This window comes from Panthera leo, chromosome D2 (genome assembly GCF_018350215.1).
Source record: "Panthera leo isolate Ple1 chromosome D2, P.leo_Ple1_pat1.1, whole genome shotgun sequence".
Taxonomy (NCBI): Eukaryota; Metazoa; Chordata; class Mammalia; order Carnivora; family Felidae; genus Panthera; species Panthera leo.
Genome location: NC_056689.1, coordinates 31,938,353 through 31,955,994, shown reverse-complemented (window position 1 = coordinate 31,955,994; position 17,642 = coordinate 31,938,353). Strand labels below are relative to the sequence as shown.

General features: G+C 56.3%; 1 protein-coding gene across 1 annotated transcript in view; it reads right to left on the bottom strand.

The window, feature by feature from the left end:
- Positions 1 to 17,642, bottom strand: part of LOC122201807 (cadherin-23-like) — a 296,594-nt gene that overhangs the window by 29,102 nt on the left and 249,850 nt on the right. Inside the window, exons 20-26 of the mRNA XM_042907791.1 lie at positions 15,264 to 15,376; positions 13,985 to 14,092; positions 6,907 to 7,096; positions 6,411 to 6,556; positions 3,925 to 4,144; positions 2,289 to 2,441; positions 157 to 270 (exon numbers count right to left, since the gene is read on the bottom strand). Coding sequence (XP_042763725.1) covers positions 157 to 270; positions 2,289 to 2,441; positions 3,925 to 4,144; positions 6,411 to 6,556; positions 6,907 to 7,096; positions 13,985 to 14,092; positions 15,264 to 15,376 — 1,044 coding nt within the window. The remainder of the gene's footprint in view (positions 1 to 156; positions 271 to 2,288; positions 2,442 to 3,924; positions 4,145 to 6,410; positions 6,557 to 6,906; positions 7,097 to 13,984; positions 14,093 to 15,263; positions 15,377 to 17,642) is intronic.

The window sequence follows — 17,642 nt, the reverse complement described above, 5'->3', positions numbered from 1 at the left end:
TAGGCTGTCTGGCTGCCCTTTCTCTATCGGTGTCAAGACACAGACTTCGACTCAAGGCCTGGCTCCCGGGGTCAGGGCTGCCTGGCCCTCGAAGGGCACCTCACTGAACCGTGCCCAGAACCGTGCTGGCGGTGTGTAGGCGGGGCCGGTGCGTACCGATGGCCTCCAGGACGAGCATGTATGCGGCTGTGATCTCCCGGTCCAGGCTCACTACTGTTCTTACAACGGCATCACGGTAGCCCACGCTGAACTTCCCATCCACATTTCCACCTGCGGGCCAAAGACAATGGAGCCTCTGTCAGGAACCAGGGCTCCTGCCAGGGAAAGGGCGGTGGCACCTCAGCTCTGCTTCTGAGCCAGAACATTCCAGGGGTAGCCTGGGAGGAAAGGGCCATGCTGCCCATTCAGCCCCGAGAACAGGGTTCTGGGGGGGGGGGGTGGCTCTGAAGAGGGTGTGGCCTGTGTGGGCTCAGGTGTGGGTGCTGAATGCCTGAAATCATAAGGGATGAATATCCACTGAGCACCTACTGTGTACCAGGGGCTTCATGTTGGCTATTTCATTTCATTTGTACTGTCACAAGCCCATTTCAGAGAGGGGAGAAGGCCCATTAGCGAGGATACGTGTGTTGTCCCGGGTTACAGTCACCTATTTTGGGTGTAAGATGCCAGCTTGGCAGTCTGATTCCTGAGCCTGTGTCCTTCGCCATTCTGCCACCCGCCTGTCCAGTAGAAGTGTCTGAGCAGTTAGCCTGGGTCGAGGCTTTTATATGTGGCCAGGGACTTGGGGGTCAGCCAAGATTTTTCCAGGTCCCTAATCTTGGGCTGAATGGCGACTCCCCAAGGCTCCACCGAGTGAAGAGTAGGGGCAGGTGGATGGGGTAGGAAGTGTGAGGGTCCCCTCTCCAAGGTGGACAGGAAAGGACTCCCCCCCCCCCGCCCCCCCCATCTAAACAGTGCAAAGACCCCTCCCCGGTCAGCTGGCAGGCAATGTGGTGTTCTGGGCAGTAGAGGGCACCATGGCACTGGGTTTGGACCCGGACCATGCGAGGCAACTTGCAGAATGAGCCAATCAAAATCTGAGAATCCCACCCAACCCAGGAAGGCTCTCAGCAGGTCAGTAGGAACTGGCCACTTTGGGTGCTGGGAAATCATCCTGGGAGCCATGAGATGCTCCCTGGTCCTTACATAGTTTGTCCCTGGGGAAAACCCCAGACATCCTTGTGGATGGTCTGAAGCACCAGTCACATGGGACAAGGTCTGGGTTCTAGGGGGTGGGGAAACTGAGACACAAGTAGTGCTGGGTGCTGAACGATGACTGGTCCACGGGGCAGGGGGCGGGCGGGGTCTGGATAACTAAGACTTTCTTGGAGCAGTTTGGAGGACTAGACTGGGAGGAACTTCCCTGTGGGTGCTAGGTCCCTACAGGGAGCGGCAGGAGGGAAAATTCTGGAAAGGAGAGGCTGAGGGCTGGGAGGTCCCCTCAGTTGCAGCAAGCAAGGATGGGCTGTGAACCTGGCATTCCTTGCTCTAGGGGCAGAGGCATCAGGGAGACCGGTGTGCATGCTGAATGCATGTGCATGCACACGTGTGCACATGAGCTTGTGAGTAATGTGGCTGCAGGCAGGCCATGGACAGAGAGAGGACTGAACCAGTAAAATGGCCAAGGGACAGCTAAAGAATGTGAAAGAACAGCCCCGTGCCATCCCAGCACGTCTTGGCTGTATCAGGGACTGAAGAATGCTGGGCAACTGTTCTAATCCAGGCATGACTAATACATGGCATGTTCACCACCACCTCCCAAGTCTACTGTCATGGCAGACATCACTAATGGATCATGACTCCCTTTCTCCTGTTGAGCCAGGGCAAGGCCTCATACTCTTTCTCCACAGCTTTCTGCTTGGTCTTTTTGAGCTGCAACCATTTTATTTAGAAAGATCTAAACCATTTGTCTCTAAACAGACAGGAATTCTCATGAATGAAGGGTGCCCGGGGAAGGACAAGGCCACAGTCTCCCAGTGTCCGCTTCATCACCTTGACATGGGGGTGGAGTGGGGGGCAGGGCTCTTCCCCAGGAGTCACGGGCTCTACCTCCCTCCAGGCTGAACCTCCGTAAGTTCCCAATCTCCCAATAGGTCCAGGAGGCCCCCAGAGAGCCAGACAGGAGGGACCCAGCTACAAAGCCCTTGGGAAAAAATCCCAAGGGGGCTCATGCAGGGGCTAAAGCCTGATGGCTGATGGCTGACTCGGGCCCCTTTCCCCCTCTCCGGCCCCACCCAGGCTGGTTGCACCTGTGATGAAATAGCTGAGCTCGGCATTGAGGCCCACGTCATTGTCAGTGCAGTTCAGCCAGGCCACCCGGAACTCCCGTGGCACATCTTCGGACACAGAGACGTTGTACATCGCCGGGAAGAAGGTGGGCGTCTCGTCGTTCACGTCCAGCACTGTGGACAGAGTCAGCACCCAGGGCTAGGCCTGGCTTCTGCTCCAGATAACCCAGCTCCAAAGGCAGCGGGGGTCTACACCTCTCGGTCACGGGCCGAGGCCCCTCGTGCCTGCTAGGGTCAGGGCCAAGCTGACCAGAGCTCCTCAGCCTCCCACGGTCCTGTTTCCCTGGCGGTTTGTTGCCGCTGCTGTTGCCCAAGGCAGGAGAGAAAACCGCAGGGCCTCTCCCTAGTCTGTGCCTTACAACCACAACAGTTATGATGGTGGCGAGGACGGCAACATCTCAGCTCTTGCCACGTGCCAGGCCTGTGCTAAGTGCTTCCCGTACAGCACCCCATGAGCCCTCTCGAAACACCCGCGTGAGGCAGCCATTATTAGACACGCCAGATAGAGGAGGGGACAAGAGCTCAGAGCAGCGGAGTCACTTGTCTGAAGTCAGAGAGCAAGAGAGGGGCAGGGTGGGGGTCTTGGGGATGCCTGCCCCTAGTTTGCAACGGGGTCCCAGGAAAACAGCTGGCTTTGAGGATGCCCCCTCCCAGAGAAGTCTAATTTCCCCGAAAGATTTGTTTTCTCAGCTGATGGGGCTTGGGACGAGCTTCCCTGTGAAACAATCCCATCCCCCTGCTTTGGCTCACTCTTTGTCACGGCACCAGGAGAAACGACGGGCCAGGTCGAGGACACGGCTTCTGCTGAGCCCTAGAGAAAAGTCCTCTGGGGCCAACCCTGAGAGAACTGAGCATGCCCTCCCTGTCAATCGCTGGCACAGAAGTGGGTCCCCAAACTGGCACTGGGAACCCACCAGGCAAGCGTGGGACCAGCAGATGAGAGACTGCGTAGTCGCGTCTCGGGTTGGGACCAAGGCGGGTGTTTGTACAGACCCAGCCCCCGCCTGCACCAATGCCCCGGAGGCAGGCAGGAGCCCGGCTGGGAGCAGGCCTGTGCAAGAAAACAGGCCACATCTTGCCCGTCACGCTCTGTACTTAGTTTCCCATGGTTACTTCGGGCCCTTTGGCCACAGCGCGTGTCAATGTCCCTGTTTTGCCCCAAGAATTAAAGATATGATCAGAATGGAGGAGAAATGCTAACTGGCCTTGGCCCTGCCCAGACAGGGGGTGCAGGGCTCTGCAGATTCCCCTCCCTACTGCTGACCCCGAGGGCCCCAACCCTGTGCAGCGCCTCTCTGCTCTTTGCTGGGTTCCAAGAGGCTGGGAGGGGTAGGGGACCCTGGCAGTGGGTCCAGACCCCTGGGGGTACAGTGGCCCCGGGGTGGGGAGAGAGAAGACCCCGCTGGAGCGTTTGACTTGGTGGCGATGGGGAAGACTCTGTGTTGAGTGGCACGGTCGAGGAGGGCACCCACTAGCAAGGCATCCTGTGCCCGCACGGACAGGGACAGCAGTGGTGTTCGCGGGCTCCCCACCCTGCCTGGCACTGCCCCAGGGCCCAACGTGCTCGGCACACAGTAGGAGGCAGCCCTGCCCTCACCTCGGACGGTAAGCGTGCCAGTGGAGCTCTTGGTGGGTGTGCCTGCGTCGCTGGCCACGACGCGCAGCTGGTACTCGGCAATGCGCTCGCGGTCCAGCTCAGCAGTGGTGACCACCACGCCGCTGCTGCTGTTGATGAGGAAGTCCATGCGGGGCATGCCCACCTGTATGCGGTAGGACACCAGCCCGTTCAGGCCCTCGTCCAGGTCGATGGCCACCACCTGCGGGGAAGCGGGGGCCGCGTGAGGGGTGGGGACACGAGGACGTCCCTCCTGAGAAGTGCCCCCTCCTTCCCGCCGACCCGTGCAGACACACCTGCCTCCCCCAGAGCCTCGGGCCACGCCACTGCTCCCAGCGCGCCTTCCCAGATGCTAAGAGGGCAGCGTGGCTCAACTAAAGGCATCCAGGCACACTGAGCGGGGCCAGGGGTGGGGTGGGGAAGGCACTTTTTAGAGTAAGAGTCCGGGTCACCACAGCCATCCTCTTCAAAACCCTGCTCTCCCTCCTTGCAAGCCCCCCAGATGGGCCCTGGCTGGCTCGGGGCTTCCGGGCACCATTGCGTCACAGCAGGCTTCCCGACTGCCGGCTGGAAGCAACAGTTACGCCTCCAGGAGCCCTTCCACCATGGGTTCCTCGACTACCCAAAATCGCCGGCGCTCTCCCCCCTGCTTCGTTGGACGACATCAAGATGACAGAAGGGGGCAGTTTTTAAAACTCCCTTGATGATTTACTGTTTGGAAAAAGTCATGTGGGGCCATGCGTAGGCAAGCCTCCTCCCCAATCCCTACACCGTTCCCACTTGCACCTCTAGTCCTGACGAGAGTTTTCCTGACTCAAGACCCTGATATACTCAGAGTTTTACAGAAGAGGATCGGGGACCTTTGAGGAAACGTGGTTAAAAATAAAAGCTTTGGATGATGAAGCCAAGACCCTCAAGATGGAGAGACGACATCAAGGTCACCTGGTCAAATTCACATCCAACAAGCTGGACAAGAGGGTGTCCAGACTCAACTTGAATGCTTCCCAGGATGGGGGGGGCTCACTACTTCTGACTTATCTGCATAGAGCTCTAATTCCTGGAGAAAGTTCTCCACCCAGCCAGCAGATATCACTTTCGGTCCAGGTTGTAGAGGAGGCTGGGGAGCGCATAGCTCCAGTCAGAAACCTTTCTGTATCTGAGGATACAGTTCCCAAGCTAAACACTCGAGCTCCTTCAACCGTCCTTTCATGCCTGAGTCAGCTCCTCTGTGAACTCAGAAGCTGTGCTCTCTTTGCTGTGAGCCCCCGGAGGAGAAACGGGCCTCGTTTGGCCCTCCTCCCGCCTCCTGTCTGGGGGCTCCTCCTCCTCAGGGACTGGCTGCTCTCCCTGGATCACAGCACCCCCTGCCGGGCGTTTGGGAGAATGTCCTGCTGGAGAGCTTGCTCCCGGGGATCCCCAGAGAAGGCTATTAATCCCCTTCCGCAGATAAAGAAACTGAGGCACAGCAGGCCTGCAAGGCATCACCAGAGTTACGCGCTGTGGCATATCCCGACAAACAATCCTGCGTTCTTCGAGTGGGGTCAGGCTAAGCCTCTGCCACTGGACCCCGCTGGGTCTCAGGCATAAACCCCCACAGGACCCATCATCATGAGCCCGTCAGCTACTGTGGGTCTCCCGCAGCCCAAGTGCAGGTTGCTTTCCATGTGTGTCTGCCTGAAGCCCTGTAGCACAGCCAGGCGTGTGCTATTATGATCCCCATTAAACAGGTGGGAAAACGGAGGCCCAGTGAGGTTGTTTGTTCCATGCCACACAGCACACCCGCGGAGGAGCTGGGGTCTATTCCCATGTTGGCTATACTCCAAAGCCTATGTTCTTCACCATGAGGGCCTTCCCCCGTTCCTAAAAGGGCGTCATTCTCCCTGAACGAGCAGCTTCAGGGCCGCCTCCTAGAGGGTGATGGAGCAGGAGGCAGAGGGGCCAGGTTCAAGATCAGGCCGTACCTCTTCCTGGCCACAGGGACGTAAGCAAGTCTCTTTCAGCCCCTGCAAAGTGGGGAGAGCACCCCCTACTCTGTGTGGAGATGCTCTGGGGCTTACGGGAGAACGTGGGAGAGTGGCCTGCCCACGGAGGCAGGGTGCCTGGGCTACACCCACCAACCTTCTTTGTGTTCTAGACCCAGCCACAAGCTCGGAGTATGACCTCCATACTCAGGCCCAGAATTCTGTCAGCTCCCTTGGTACCTTCCCTCCACCGCTCCGCATCCACCTGTCCTTCGAGACCCAGCTCAAGCCCCTCCTCCTCCAGGAAGCCTTCCATCACATCTCCCAGAGCATTGGCTCTCCAAGCCAGGCACAGACCGTTCCGTCTGGTGGTCTCGGCTGGCATCCCCTGCCCCCCTCTCCCACTGCAAAGCTAGACACCCAGGGCACCCTGTGCCCGTTTGTTGGCTGGGTGAGACGAGGGGAGGGAGGCAGACCAGGAGCTCAGGCCGGGAAAGGGAAACTCACCTGGTAGACAGAGACCCCCGCCGGGGTGCCTTCCAGCACCTCCGCCACGAAAGGCAGGTTCTGAAAAGTGGGGTCATTGTCATTGAGGTCCAAGAGGTTCACAAACACTGTGGCACTGCTGGTGGCTCGCAGAGGGGGCCTGCCGCCTGGGGGGTGAGGGGGAGAGGGAAAGAGGGGTGCGAAAGAGAAAGGGATAGGGGAGAACAGGGAGTGGGGAGAGGAAGGGAGGCTCGGTGACTTTCCATCCCAGGGGTCCCTTCAGGGAGCAGCCTGGCCCTGCGGCCCCAGCCACCTCCCCCCCTCCCCCCCACCTCGCCCGAGGGTACTCCGGGGGCTCACGACTGGCAGGTGAGTGTTCCTCCATTATTAGTGATGACACAGCCCTCCCGTACCCAGGCCTCAGGACCCATGGAGGACGAGTCAGTGGGAGAGGTCCCCGGGGCCCTGAGCGTCAGAGGCCACAGCCAAGTGGCGTGGGGCTACAAGAGACACATACAGTCAGTGACAGAGATGATAATCTTGCGCATCAGCTCCGCCTCGTGGGGGTCGGGGTTCTCCCGATCCAGCATGACGTGGGTGGTGCGGATCTTGCCCGTGCTGCTGTTGAGGGCATAGAACTTGTTGGGCAGCTGGATCCTATACACCAGGGTGCCGTTCTCTCCCAGGTCCGGGTCCAAGGCCACCACCTGCTCAGGAAGAGAAGGACCCTCCGTGGAGCCTAGCCCCGGTCTCCGGGCCCCAGGCTGCCTTTCCTGGGTGGTCTGAGCTGACACGCGGGTCCCTCCCTCCTGCGTCCCCCCCCACCCCCCCTGCTCCTCCCTCCAGCTCTGGCAGGGCTTCTGATGGGGGGATGGCAGGCAGGAGGTTCACAAGATGGATCAGCAGCCGGCACGCACTTGGTTTTGCCCTGAGGCCAGTCCCCTTCCCCACGTAAGCCCCAACCTTCTGATTCGTAGAAGCAACAGCCTGGGCCAGTAGCCAGCGGGCAACACCGCCAGCACATCCTGGCGTCGTTCCTTCCCAGACACGTGGGGCGACATGTTCATGGGCTTTTGGGGGAGCAGGGGGTGCCCGGCAGGCCTTGGTCATGGAACTCTTTGGGGACTAGGAATTCTTTGGGAGGTTGAGAACTTCTCAGAAGCTTCTGAAACCCTGGATTTTGGGAACTGGATCCTCCTCATTGAACCTTCTCTTCCTTCTTTTGGACTTTTATATATTTATTTATTTATTTATTCATTCATTCATTCATTCATTCATTCTTTAAAATTTACATCCAAATTAGCTAGCATATAGTGCAACAATGATTTCAGGAGTAGATTCCTTAGTGCCCCTTCCCCATTTAGCCCATCCCCCCTCCCACACTCCCTCCAGTGACCCTCAGTTTGTTCTCCATATTTATGAGTCTCTTCTGTTTTGTCCCCCTCCCTGTTTTTATATGATTTTTGTTTCCCTTCCCTTATGTTCATCTGTTTTGTCTCTTAAAGTCCTCATATGAGTGAAGTCATAAGATTTTTGTCTTTCTTTGACTAATTTCACTTAGCATAGTACCCTCCAGTTCCATCCACGTAGTTGCAAATGGCAAGATTTCATTCCTTTTGATTGCCGAGTAACACTCCATTGTCTATATATACCACATCTTCCGTATCCATTCATCCATCGATGGACATTTGGGCTCTTTCCATACTCTGGATATTGTAGATAGTGCTGCTATAAACATGGGGGTGCATGTGTCCCTTCGAAACAGCACACCTGCATCCCGTGGATAAATGCCTAGTAGTGCAATTGCTGGGTTGTAGGGTAGTTCTATTTTTAGTTTTCTGAGGAACCTCCATACTGTTTTCTAGAGTGGCTGCACCAGCTTGCATTCCCATGGACTTATTATTTTTTTAAATGTTTGAGAGAGAGAGAGAGAGAACAAACACAAGTGTGCGTGGGGAAGGGCAGAGAGTGAGGGAGAGAGACAATCCCAAGCAGGGTCCACACTATCAGCACAGAGCCCAACACGGGCACAAACTGTGAGATCATGACCTGAGCTGAAATCAAGAGATGGACAGTTAACCAGCAATTTGAAGAGAATCAGGCTTCTGTGACCCCAGGAATGACAGGGCAGGGGAAGGGAGTCCTGTTTAGAGGGTGGGTCCCAGCAGGTTGGGGCTGCTGTGGGGCTGGAGGAGGGGGAGGCTGGAGGAGAGAGGGGGCTGAGTCTCCCTGCCTGGAAAGGGGGAGGGCCTCAGGACAGAGGCCCCTTTACCTCTCCAGCCCCCCACACTTGGCTCCCCACTTGTAAGCCTCACCCCAAGAAGGGATCGACCTGAGTGCCCTGGGTTAGGAGGGCACAATCCCCGCAAGCCATTTCCTCCCTGCCCCCCGTGCCTGCCAATCTCCTGCTTTTTTGGGAAACTTCTCTAGCATCTACCCACTCCCGCCAAGGGGAAAGCAGAACTCAGAGAGGCACGGGCAAGACTCAAGGTCACACAGCACCAGCGCTGGGGCTGACCCAGCTCCCACCCTGGACTCCTCCTAGGGTCCCAGGACAGCAGTCCCCGCCCCTCAGCCCACCCCTGCCCTTGCTGCAGAGCTCACTGTGGTACCGAGGTGGACAAGATCAATGGGGTGGGGGGATGGGGACCGCAGTCCCCAGGGCTGCATCAGGACGATGTCATTCCTAACTCCAAGACACTTGGCGATGACAGCCTAGCCTCGTCAGCTCCTTCACCTTACTTGATGTGGGGCCTTTTGTGCTTTGGCGGCAGAATCTGTCCCTCTTCTGGCTTAATCCCCAGCCGGAGGCGTCTCTGGGGCCACCAGACCAGAACAGACAGATGGGCTGCCCTGGCCACAGGCCCCCATCTTGCCCCTGGGCCCAGGAGTGGCCAGGGAGAGAGGCCAGTGCTGGCGCTGAACCCTGAGCCCTGCGGACCTTCCTTCTGTTTCAGAGAAGCACACTGGATCCCCTCCTGGCCTGGCTGCACCCGGGGGCAGGGATCGGGGGAGGCCCCCGGCCTCCCGGGCCTGAGGGGCCCTCGCTGTGCTATGGGGCACATCACCTCAGTTTCCCCAGCCTCGATAAAGGGGACCCAATCACCCCTGTGTTGACAACAGGAGGCGAGGCAGGGCTCTCAGGCACTCCAGGTGTGGCTTCAGCCAGGCAAAATCATCCCACTGACGGACAGAGGGGACCAGCAAGCCTCGCATTTCTACAGTGCTTCTTTCTAGAGGAGGAGGGGGAGGTTCTTATCACCGTTTTTTCTGGATGGGGAAACTGAGGTACAGAGCAGTTCAACGATCTGCTCCGGGCTAGCAGCTAGTTGCTGAATATGTAGAGATCAATTTTATCTGGGATGGGGATGGGGGCTTCTCGTCTTCTCTCTCTGACCGGAGAGCCAGAGGTGGGCCCAGACTTCTGGCCTCGAGGGCCACTCCCTGGTCTTCGGGCAGGGTTGGGGACACAGGGGAGGGCTGCTGGCTGTCACCCCTCCCGCAGGCTCCCTCCTGGTCATTGTGTAAAGTCTCACCACTTTCCCTCTTCATTTCCCATTTCACACTGTCATTTTTCTCCCGGCCTGACAGGGAATAATTCTCTCCCTCTCCCCTCTTATTTTGCTGGAGGGCTTTGAAAGGCTCTAAATCAATGCCCATCAGCCAGGTCCTTGAAGGAGCCTGCAGGAGCTAGGAGGGAGGCTGGGCCCAAATCTCACTCGCAAACCGAGAGGGGCCATGCGCGGGCTCGCCCTGACGCAGGTGCATGCCCTGGGAGCGCACAGGTGCGCAAGCCCAGACCACCCCCGGTACACCAGGATACAGGCACACGCTTGTCCACATGCAGCTCTGGAAAGTCACTGGCCTTTGGGAGAGTTCTGGGCCACACACCCTCATCTCCCTCTGACAAGGAAGACCCAACCTGACCTGGGAGGACTGGGGGGCCAGGTGAAGCGGGGAACAAAGTCGGAAAGACCCTCAACAACTAGCATTTGACCATTTGTGAATTCTTTTTAATTAAAAAAAATTTTTTTAAATGTTTATTTTACTTTTGAGAGAGAGAGAGAGAGAGAGAGAGAGAGACAGACAGACAGTGCAAACAGGGGAGGGGCAGAGAGAGAGGGAGACACAGAATCCAAAGCAGGCTCCAGGCTCTGAGCTGTCAGCACAGAGCCTGATGTGGGGCTTGAACCCACGAACTGTGAGATCATGACCTGAGCCGAAGTCGGACACTTCACCGACTGAGCCACCCAGGCGCCCTAGTTTTTGAATTCCTACAATGCACCTGGCACCGTGCGAGGCACTGGGGTTCAACAGCAAACGAGACAGGTATGAACCCAGAGGAGGAGGCATGGTGACGACAGCTATCATTTCTCTGTTACTCACCCCGTGGCTCATTAAATACAAACCACAACTCTATTCGTGGGGGCTCTCACTGTCCCATTTTCTAGATAAGACCATTGGAGCACAGAAAGGTAAGGTGATTTGCCTAAGGTCACACAGCTGATAAGGGATGTGGCTGGGATTAGACCGTAGACATTTTGGGAGCAAAGGCTGCTCTCTTAATCCCTATAGTGTCTCTGAATAAGCAAGCAACCTAATAAATAAATGAACACAGACGTGGGATCAGCTCTGGAAGAAACAATGTAGAAAGCTACCTTAGGCAGGGTGATCAGGGAGGGCCTCTCTGAGGAAGTGGCATTTTAAGCTGTGGAGGAGAATGAGGCAGCTGTGGGAAAAGCAGGGGTGAGGGGTAGAGGGAGAGGAACGCTCTGCAGGGGGGGAGCAGGGGGTGGAAAGCTCTGAGGGGAGGAAGAGTTTAGCGGATTGGGGACGGGTGGGAGGACATGTGTCAGATGGGCAGCCCCTATGCAAACATGGCCTCCTCCCTGATGTCACTTGTCCTGGGTCAGCTGTCCCCCTCCCCACCCCCAGCTCCCTTTCTCATATCTCAGCCACAGCCCCCACCTTACCCAGGGCCACTGTGTGGCCTTAGAAGGCCTCAGGGAGCCCCCCCCCCCACAGCATTACAGTGTACCCACATGTAAATGCCTAGACACCATAAGATTTAGCAGAATTTCATGACTATTCCTTTTGAAACTACTTTGCTATGACACCTTTGACTAATGTATGGGCTTCCTGATTCCTGATTTCCTGGAAACGATCACACATACCTGGGAATTCCAGAGAATTCCGAAAATTCTCAAGAATTACAGAAAAAAAATCTAACTGACAATTTGTCCTTAAGTGCAATGAAATTTTTTCAGATGCTGAATCTCATGATGGCTGAAGTTGTCATTATATATTTGGCTAGACGTTTGATAAAATAAGTTTTAATTTTGACTTTGCCCTTTTCTCTTTCAACTTCTGAGTCATGACACTGTAGGGGCGGGGGGCATCTCAAACACTAGCAGGGGGCCCAGAAACACTGGAGTCCCCACCCTGTGGGAGGAACGGCCATGCCAAGCCTGTCCTGAGGGGTGGGTTCACATGTCCGACTCCCCAGAGATAAAGGTGGGGCAGGTCCGTCTGCTAAGAACTCTGGCTTTTACACAGGGCGAGATGGGAACCAGTGGTGGGTTTAAGCAGAAAAGTGACATAAACCTCCCTGAAAACAGAGGGGAATATCGTCACTTTCTGTGCTTCTAAGGTTGACGGGCACAGGGCCTGGGACATGGCAGGTGCTCACTGAAGGTGTGCCGAGGTTCCCGGGGAGTGAGAAGACCCTGGGCAGCAGGCCCCTGGCCCACTGTCCACACCTGCTCACAGTCCAAAGGCTGCAAGGAAGGCTGGAGACCCGGAGAGCGCCACTGGGGACCAGATCTGGGAAATGCCCAAGGCCAAGTGCAGTCCCAGTCCAGCAAACCTTCTCTCTGTCTGGCAGGTGGACTCTTCAAACATGGCACCTCTGGCTAGTGTCCCAGGCAGCCACTTTCTCCCAGGGACACCTGTCTCACTTGCCTCTCAATGCCCTCTGGGAAGATTTTCTCAGAAACATAAAGCAAAGGTAAGGGTTGATCAGGCAGGTGTTCCGAGGTAGGCTCTCTTGGGGTCCCTGGCTGGAGTGGTCTTGGGCTAGAGCCCAAGTGCCCACGAGATGGCAGCAGAGAGTGCCCACAAGGTCTAGAGCACTTGAGACAGCCAGGAAAGGGCCCAAGGTAGTGGTTCCCAAACCTGGCCCTGGGCTCCAAGGAGTTCTCCCACTGGGGCTTTGAAAAACTAGATCCCAGATTCCTGACGCAGACCCTACTGGAATGTCTGGGAGGGGGATCCACCCACCAGTTGAGAGCCATTCAGATCTTGAACACATGGAAAGGAGGAGAGGAGCCTCCCTTCGAGGCTGACAGCCTTACCAGTCTAGACCAGTCCTACTGGCTACGGCTGATGAGGGGCGGGGGTGGGGAGGCTAAGCCTCAAAGGGGGTTGGGCAGCCTTCCTGGAGAGCTGGATATGAAACGTGCCCTTCTTCTCCCACCCCACACACACTCTCCAGTTTCTCAGGACCTGGCCCACCAGCCAGGGCTCCCTGAGCCAGCAGGGATGTAGGGCTGGACCAGGTAGTTTCCAAATCAGACAGACCTGGGTTCAAGTCCTGATACAAACTCTTACTAGCTCTGGGACCCTGGGCAAACCCCTCAAACTCCAAGTCTCGGTTTCCTCCACAGTGTGATGGGAGCAATGAGTCTACCTGCCCCATCATGAGGATGAGAGAGAAATCATGAGAAGCCTTCGGGCAAAGCCTGGCATGTCGCAGACACTCAGTATGTGGGGTTATCATGGACTATCAGGTTCATGTTCGTCACAGCTGGCGGAGTGGCCATGGGGCTGGACACTGGAGATAAGCCACCTCAAATGAGGCCAAATGGGGCACAAGGGTGAGGGGAAGAGACAGCCTCACAAACGTGAACTCCAGAGCAGACCAAGTGGGGTATGCAACCCTGACTTTCCTCATCTTCCCCAGGAGGCTGGCTCCCTTCCGGACTCCTGAGGCTTTGGCCATGTCTCCCCTGCTCCCCACTCTGAGTCATATCCCTGCACGCAGCACGCCCAGGGGCCTGGGCAAACCTGGAATATTCCGGGCCAGAAAATCCCTGGGCGAACTTCAAACGCCCCACTGGGAAAGCCCTGGGGCCCGCCTGTGGGGGGAGCTGACCGGGCTCCCGCTGCAGTGACAGAAGCAGTGAGGGAAAGGTGGGGGGCAGAATCTATGCTGTAGGACTTAAGGAGGACGCCTGTAAGGCGCCTGGGGAGGGTGGGGCACTCCTTGTGGCCCGGACTGAGTCCCGGGGTCTCTGCCAAGTGTGGTCACTAGCTGAACCAGCCCTAGTTGCCTTGTCACTGTCCCTGGGCTGCCATTGCTCCCTTTGACAAAGCCCAAAGCCCACTGTCTCTGAGACCCAGGTGAGGGCTTTCCGCCAAACTCTGACTACCTTCCACCATGCAAGAGAGCTTCTGGAAGTCTGCTCCGTGGGCTGGCTCAGAGGGAGACATGACATCTATCAGTCCCACGTGGACCGGCCCACGGGGCTCATGAGGGAATGGCGGACACCTTCAGGAGGGCAGCCTGGAGGCTCAGCTGTCCTACCACCACTTACCGTGGTCACGTCAGAATCTGGAGGGGTCATCTCCACCAGGTTGATGTAGTAGGGGGCGTCCTTCCAGGTGGGGTGGTTGTCGTTGATGTCCAGGAGGGTGATGTTCACCTGCGAAGCCACGGGGGGTGGGGGGGGGGAGGCACCTGGCTGAGCTGTGCAAGGGCAGTGCCCACGAGGGGGACATACTCGGGTGCCTGCGGGGCATCTCGGCATTAATTCCACTGGTTCCACCCACTTTGGGGGCTTCGGGGCAGGCCTGGGCTTTCAAGGAGGGAGCCAGGTCCCTTCAGGAGACAGCCTAGGTGTTATCCCATCAGGAAGCAGAGGAATGAAGGAAGCGACCCCTGAAATACTTCCTGTAACCTGGGCCTTCTCTCACCCACCCCTGTCTTGGCGGAAGGTGACTGACAGGGTGGGGGGACCTAGTAGAATCCCCTGAGATTCCGTCAGTCTCAGCTACCAGCCAAGCAATTTCCCTGCTCCCCTGCCACCCACGTAAATTATTTATAGGGCTCAGAATCCTATTAGCAGGGGCCTCCCATGACCGAATGGGGCACTGAGGATTTTTCTGCCAAGTCTCTGGCCAAGAAATACTGACACCAGCCCCTCTGGCTGGGCAAGGATGGGGGGCAGCTGCGGTGGGTAGGGTGAGGGCCGTGCGGAGAGGTCGGGGAGGGCTCCTGAGGGGCAGCCGGAGAAAGCAAGGGGAGGGTCATGGAAAGGAGGTGGCTAGAGTGAGTGGTCAGTGCATCCTCCTGCTTCTCACTGCCCCCCATCTCTCGTGCAGCCCAGAGCCTGGTCAGGACCCTCGATGTCCCTTCTCTAGCTTCCTATATCTGAGGCACCTCGGTGGGATGACCAGGCCTTGGATGGGGAATCTAGGCCTTTATGGGTCCCGCTTACTCATGGTAGGGAAGTCTAGGCATCATCTCTCAGCACCAAGGTGAGGGGTGGTGAGGGTTGGGGGCCCTGCCTCCCGTTCTGGGCCACTCTTCCTGGCAGGAATACGTGCCCCGTGTAGGAGCCCCTAGGGAAGGGCCTATGGAGCACACGCTTTCTGCTTCTTGCCCCACTGGTCTTTGGGGGACGTTTGCTCCTCCCATGTGCCACCACGTCCCAGGTGGGAATGCCTTTATTTCCTAGGGCTGACCCTGGCTGACAGTGAGTTGGTAACTGCCACCCTCACCCCGCTCCCACGTGCCTCACACTGCATCAGGACACAGGTGCACCCTAAAGATGGGCTGGAGAGCAGGGGTCACAGCAGGGGGCGGGCACTCACGGTGGCGATGCCGGTTTTCTGGTTGTGGCCCACGCCCCCGTCCACCGCTCGTACGATGAGGATGTATTCAGACTTGGTCTCACGGTCAAGCAGGGAGGTGGTGGTAATTTCGCCTGCAGGAGAGAGGGTTTGGGCGGGCCAGGGAGGGAGCAGGGAAGGAGGGAGAGAGGGGGTGAAGCCGTTTGCACAAGCTGACAGCATGTGTTTGCACGTGTGTGCATGTGCTGGGGTGTGAGGTGACGCTCGTGAAGGGACAGGGGATAGCACCTATGCCTTGGCAACCAGAAGCCAGAGGTGGCAACACCTTTCTGATCGGAAAGTCATTTTTTAATGTGGGAAAATCTAGGCTGATAATGGCCTTAGGGGATGGAGAATACGACAGGTCACAAAAGACCTCTCTTAAGATTTTTGACATTATCTTAGTAGCTCTATCACTTGAGACTTGCTACCTAAATCCTATGTGCCTCAGTTTCCTTATCTGGTCAGAAGGGAAAAGTAATAGGGCTGTTGAGGGATTAATTCGGTTGACATCACAGAAGGCTTAGAACAGTGCCTGGCGCTGTTTCTTACAGGACAGCACTGAAATGTATGTGTTTCACACATGTTCACCCTGGTGACTCATTACTGGACAAGTAACTTACAGTGTATTGAGAACAGTTATAAAAGAATTTCCTTAATTACCTTGTAACGTGATTATATTGCCTTGAGGTGTTTTTCCCCCCCAGTGTATAAACGAGTTATTTCATGAAATACAAGCAATTATAATTGACCATCGGGGCACCTGGGTGGCTCAGTCGGTTAAGCATGTGACTCTTGATTTCGGCTCAGGCCGTGAGCTCACAGTTTGTGAGTTCGAGCCCTGCATCAGGCTCTTTGCTCATAGCAGAGTCTGCTTTGGATCCTCTGTCTCCCTCTCTCCCTTGCCCCTCCCCCACTTGTGCTTGCTGTCTCTCAAAAATAAATGTTAAACAAATTTTTCAAAAAATGGATCATTTATCAGCCCGTTTTTGGCTTTTCTTTGTATTCTGGTATAACTAAAACGTGGAGGTCACGCCGGGTCACGCGGCGTGCTGGTGTTTGACAACCGCCTCCCTAAAACAAGAACAAAAAGGCATTCGCTGATTTTCAAGTTGTAATGCTCCCACCAGGGCCACTGTAAGCTACTGATTGGATGGCACTGAACACAGAGTGGAGGAGATGCTTGAACTTGGCTCTCAGGAGTAGCTGTGAGGTGGGCCAGCCTCAGGGCGTCATGGTAGGCAGGCCATTTACCAGCACACATGGGCTATGGAAAAGAGCGATGCCTTGAGGACAGTGAGGCCCACATCTGAATTCTGATTTTCTGATTAACGGCCCTTTCTACACGTTCAGCCTTGGAAAAGTGGGCCTCAGTTTTCTCATCTGTAAAATGGGTATTAGTATGCCTTCGGATCAAAGCTGTTGTGAGGATTACGTAACTACAGGTCAAGATCTCCGCACTCAGAAAAGGCTTATTTCCTTTCAATAGACTGTGAGAATACCCCCAAGGCAGGGACTGTCTTTTTTTTTTTTTTTTAATCCCTCTTGCCTGCGCTGTGTGACCCGCGGCAAGTTACTCAACTTCTCTGTGCTTGGCTTATTCTACCATCAAATGATGGAGCTGGACCAGATGTCTCACATTTGCCTCCCTGCCACACTGGCAGATCGTCTGGCTTGTGCAGGGCTGAGAGGGGAGCTGAGCATGGGGACGGGACAGTGAAGGTGCTGAGGCCTAAAACAAAAGACTGGCAAAGGTCTGCCCACCACACCGTGCTCCTTGCTGGGGTGGTGTCGATTAATTGGCAGGGCAAGGAAGAAATTAATCTCTGAAAAGTTATAAACGTGAACTTGTCGGTGTGATAGATGGCTACCCCTGTCTGGGAAATTAGATCCAATTAAGGCCACCTTTGTGGAGCAGGCCTGGCTAATTTGACCAAGGAGCTCTGAGGAAAACACACCTTCATAGCGGAAGGAGCTGTGTTAAGGGAGCACGACTGCCTGAGAGGGGCTGGCAGGCCAGAAACCACTTCCCGAGGCCCCCTTCATCTAGGCGGGGCCGTTGGCTGGTTCCGGCCAATAGGATGTGGGCAGAAGTGACATATGTCACCTCCAGGCCTGGCCCATAGGCATCTCCTTCGACAGCACTCCAGGCTCTCTTCCTTTTTGCAGTGACCTTGGAGCCACAACAGGGAAGGCGCCCGGGTCCCAGAATCGCCATGCGGAAGGCTGTCCACTGGACGTGGTGCTGGACCGCCGTGTGAGTTAGAATCTCTGCTGTGTTGAGCCACTGAGATTTCAGGGTTGGCCCACTTGGCATCGGCAGTGCCCTTACAATACAGAATCGGGGACTCAGAAGCGGGG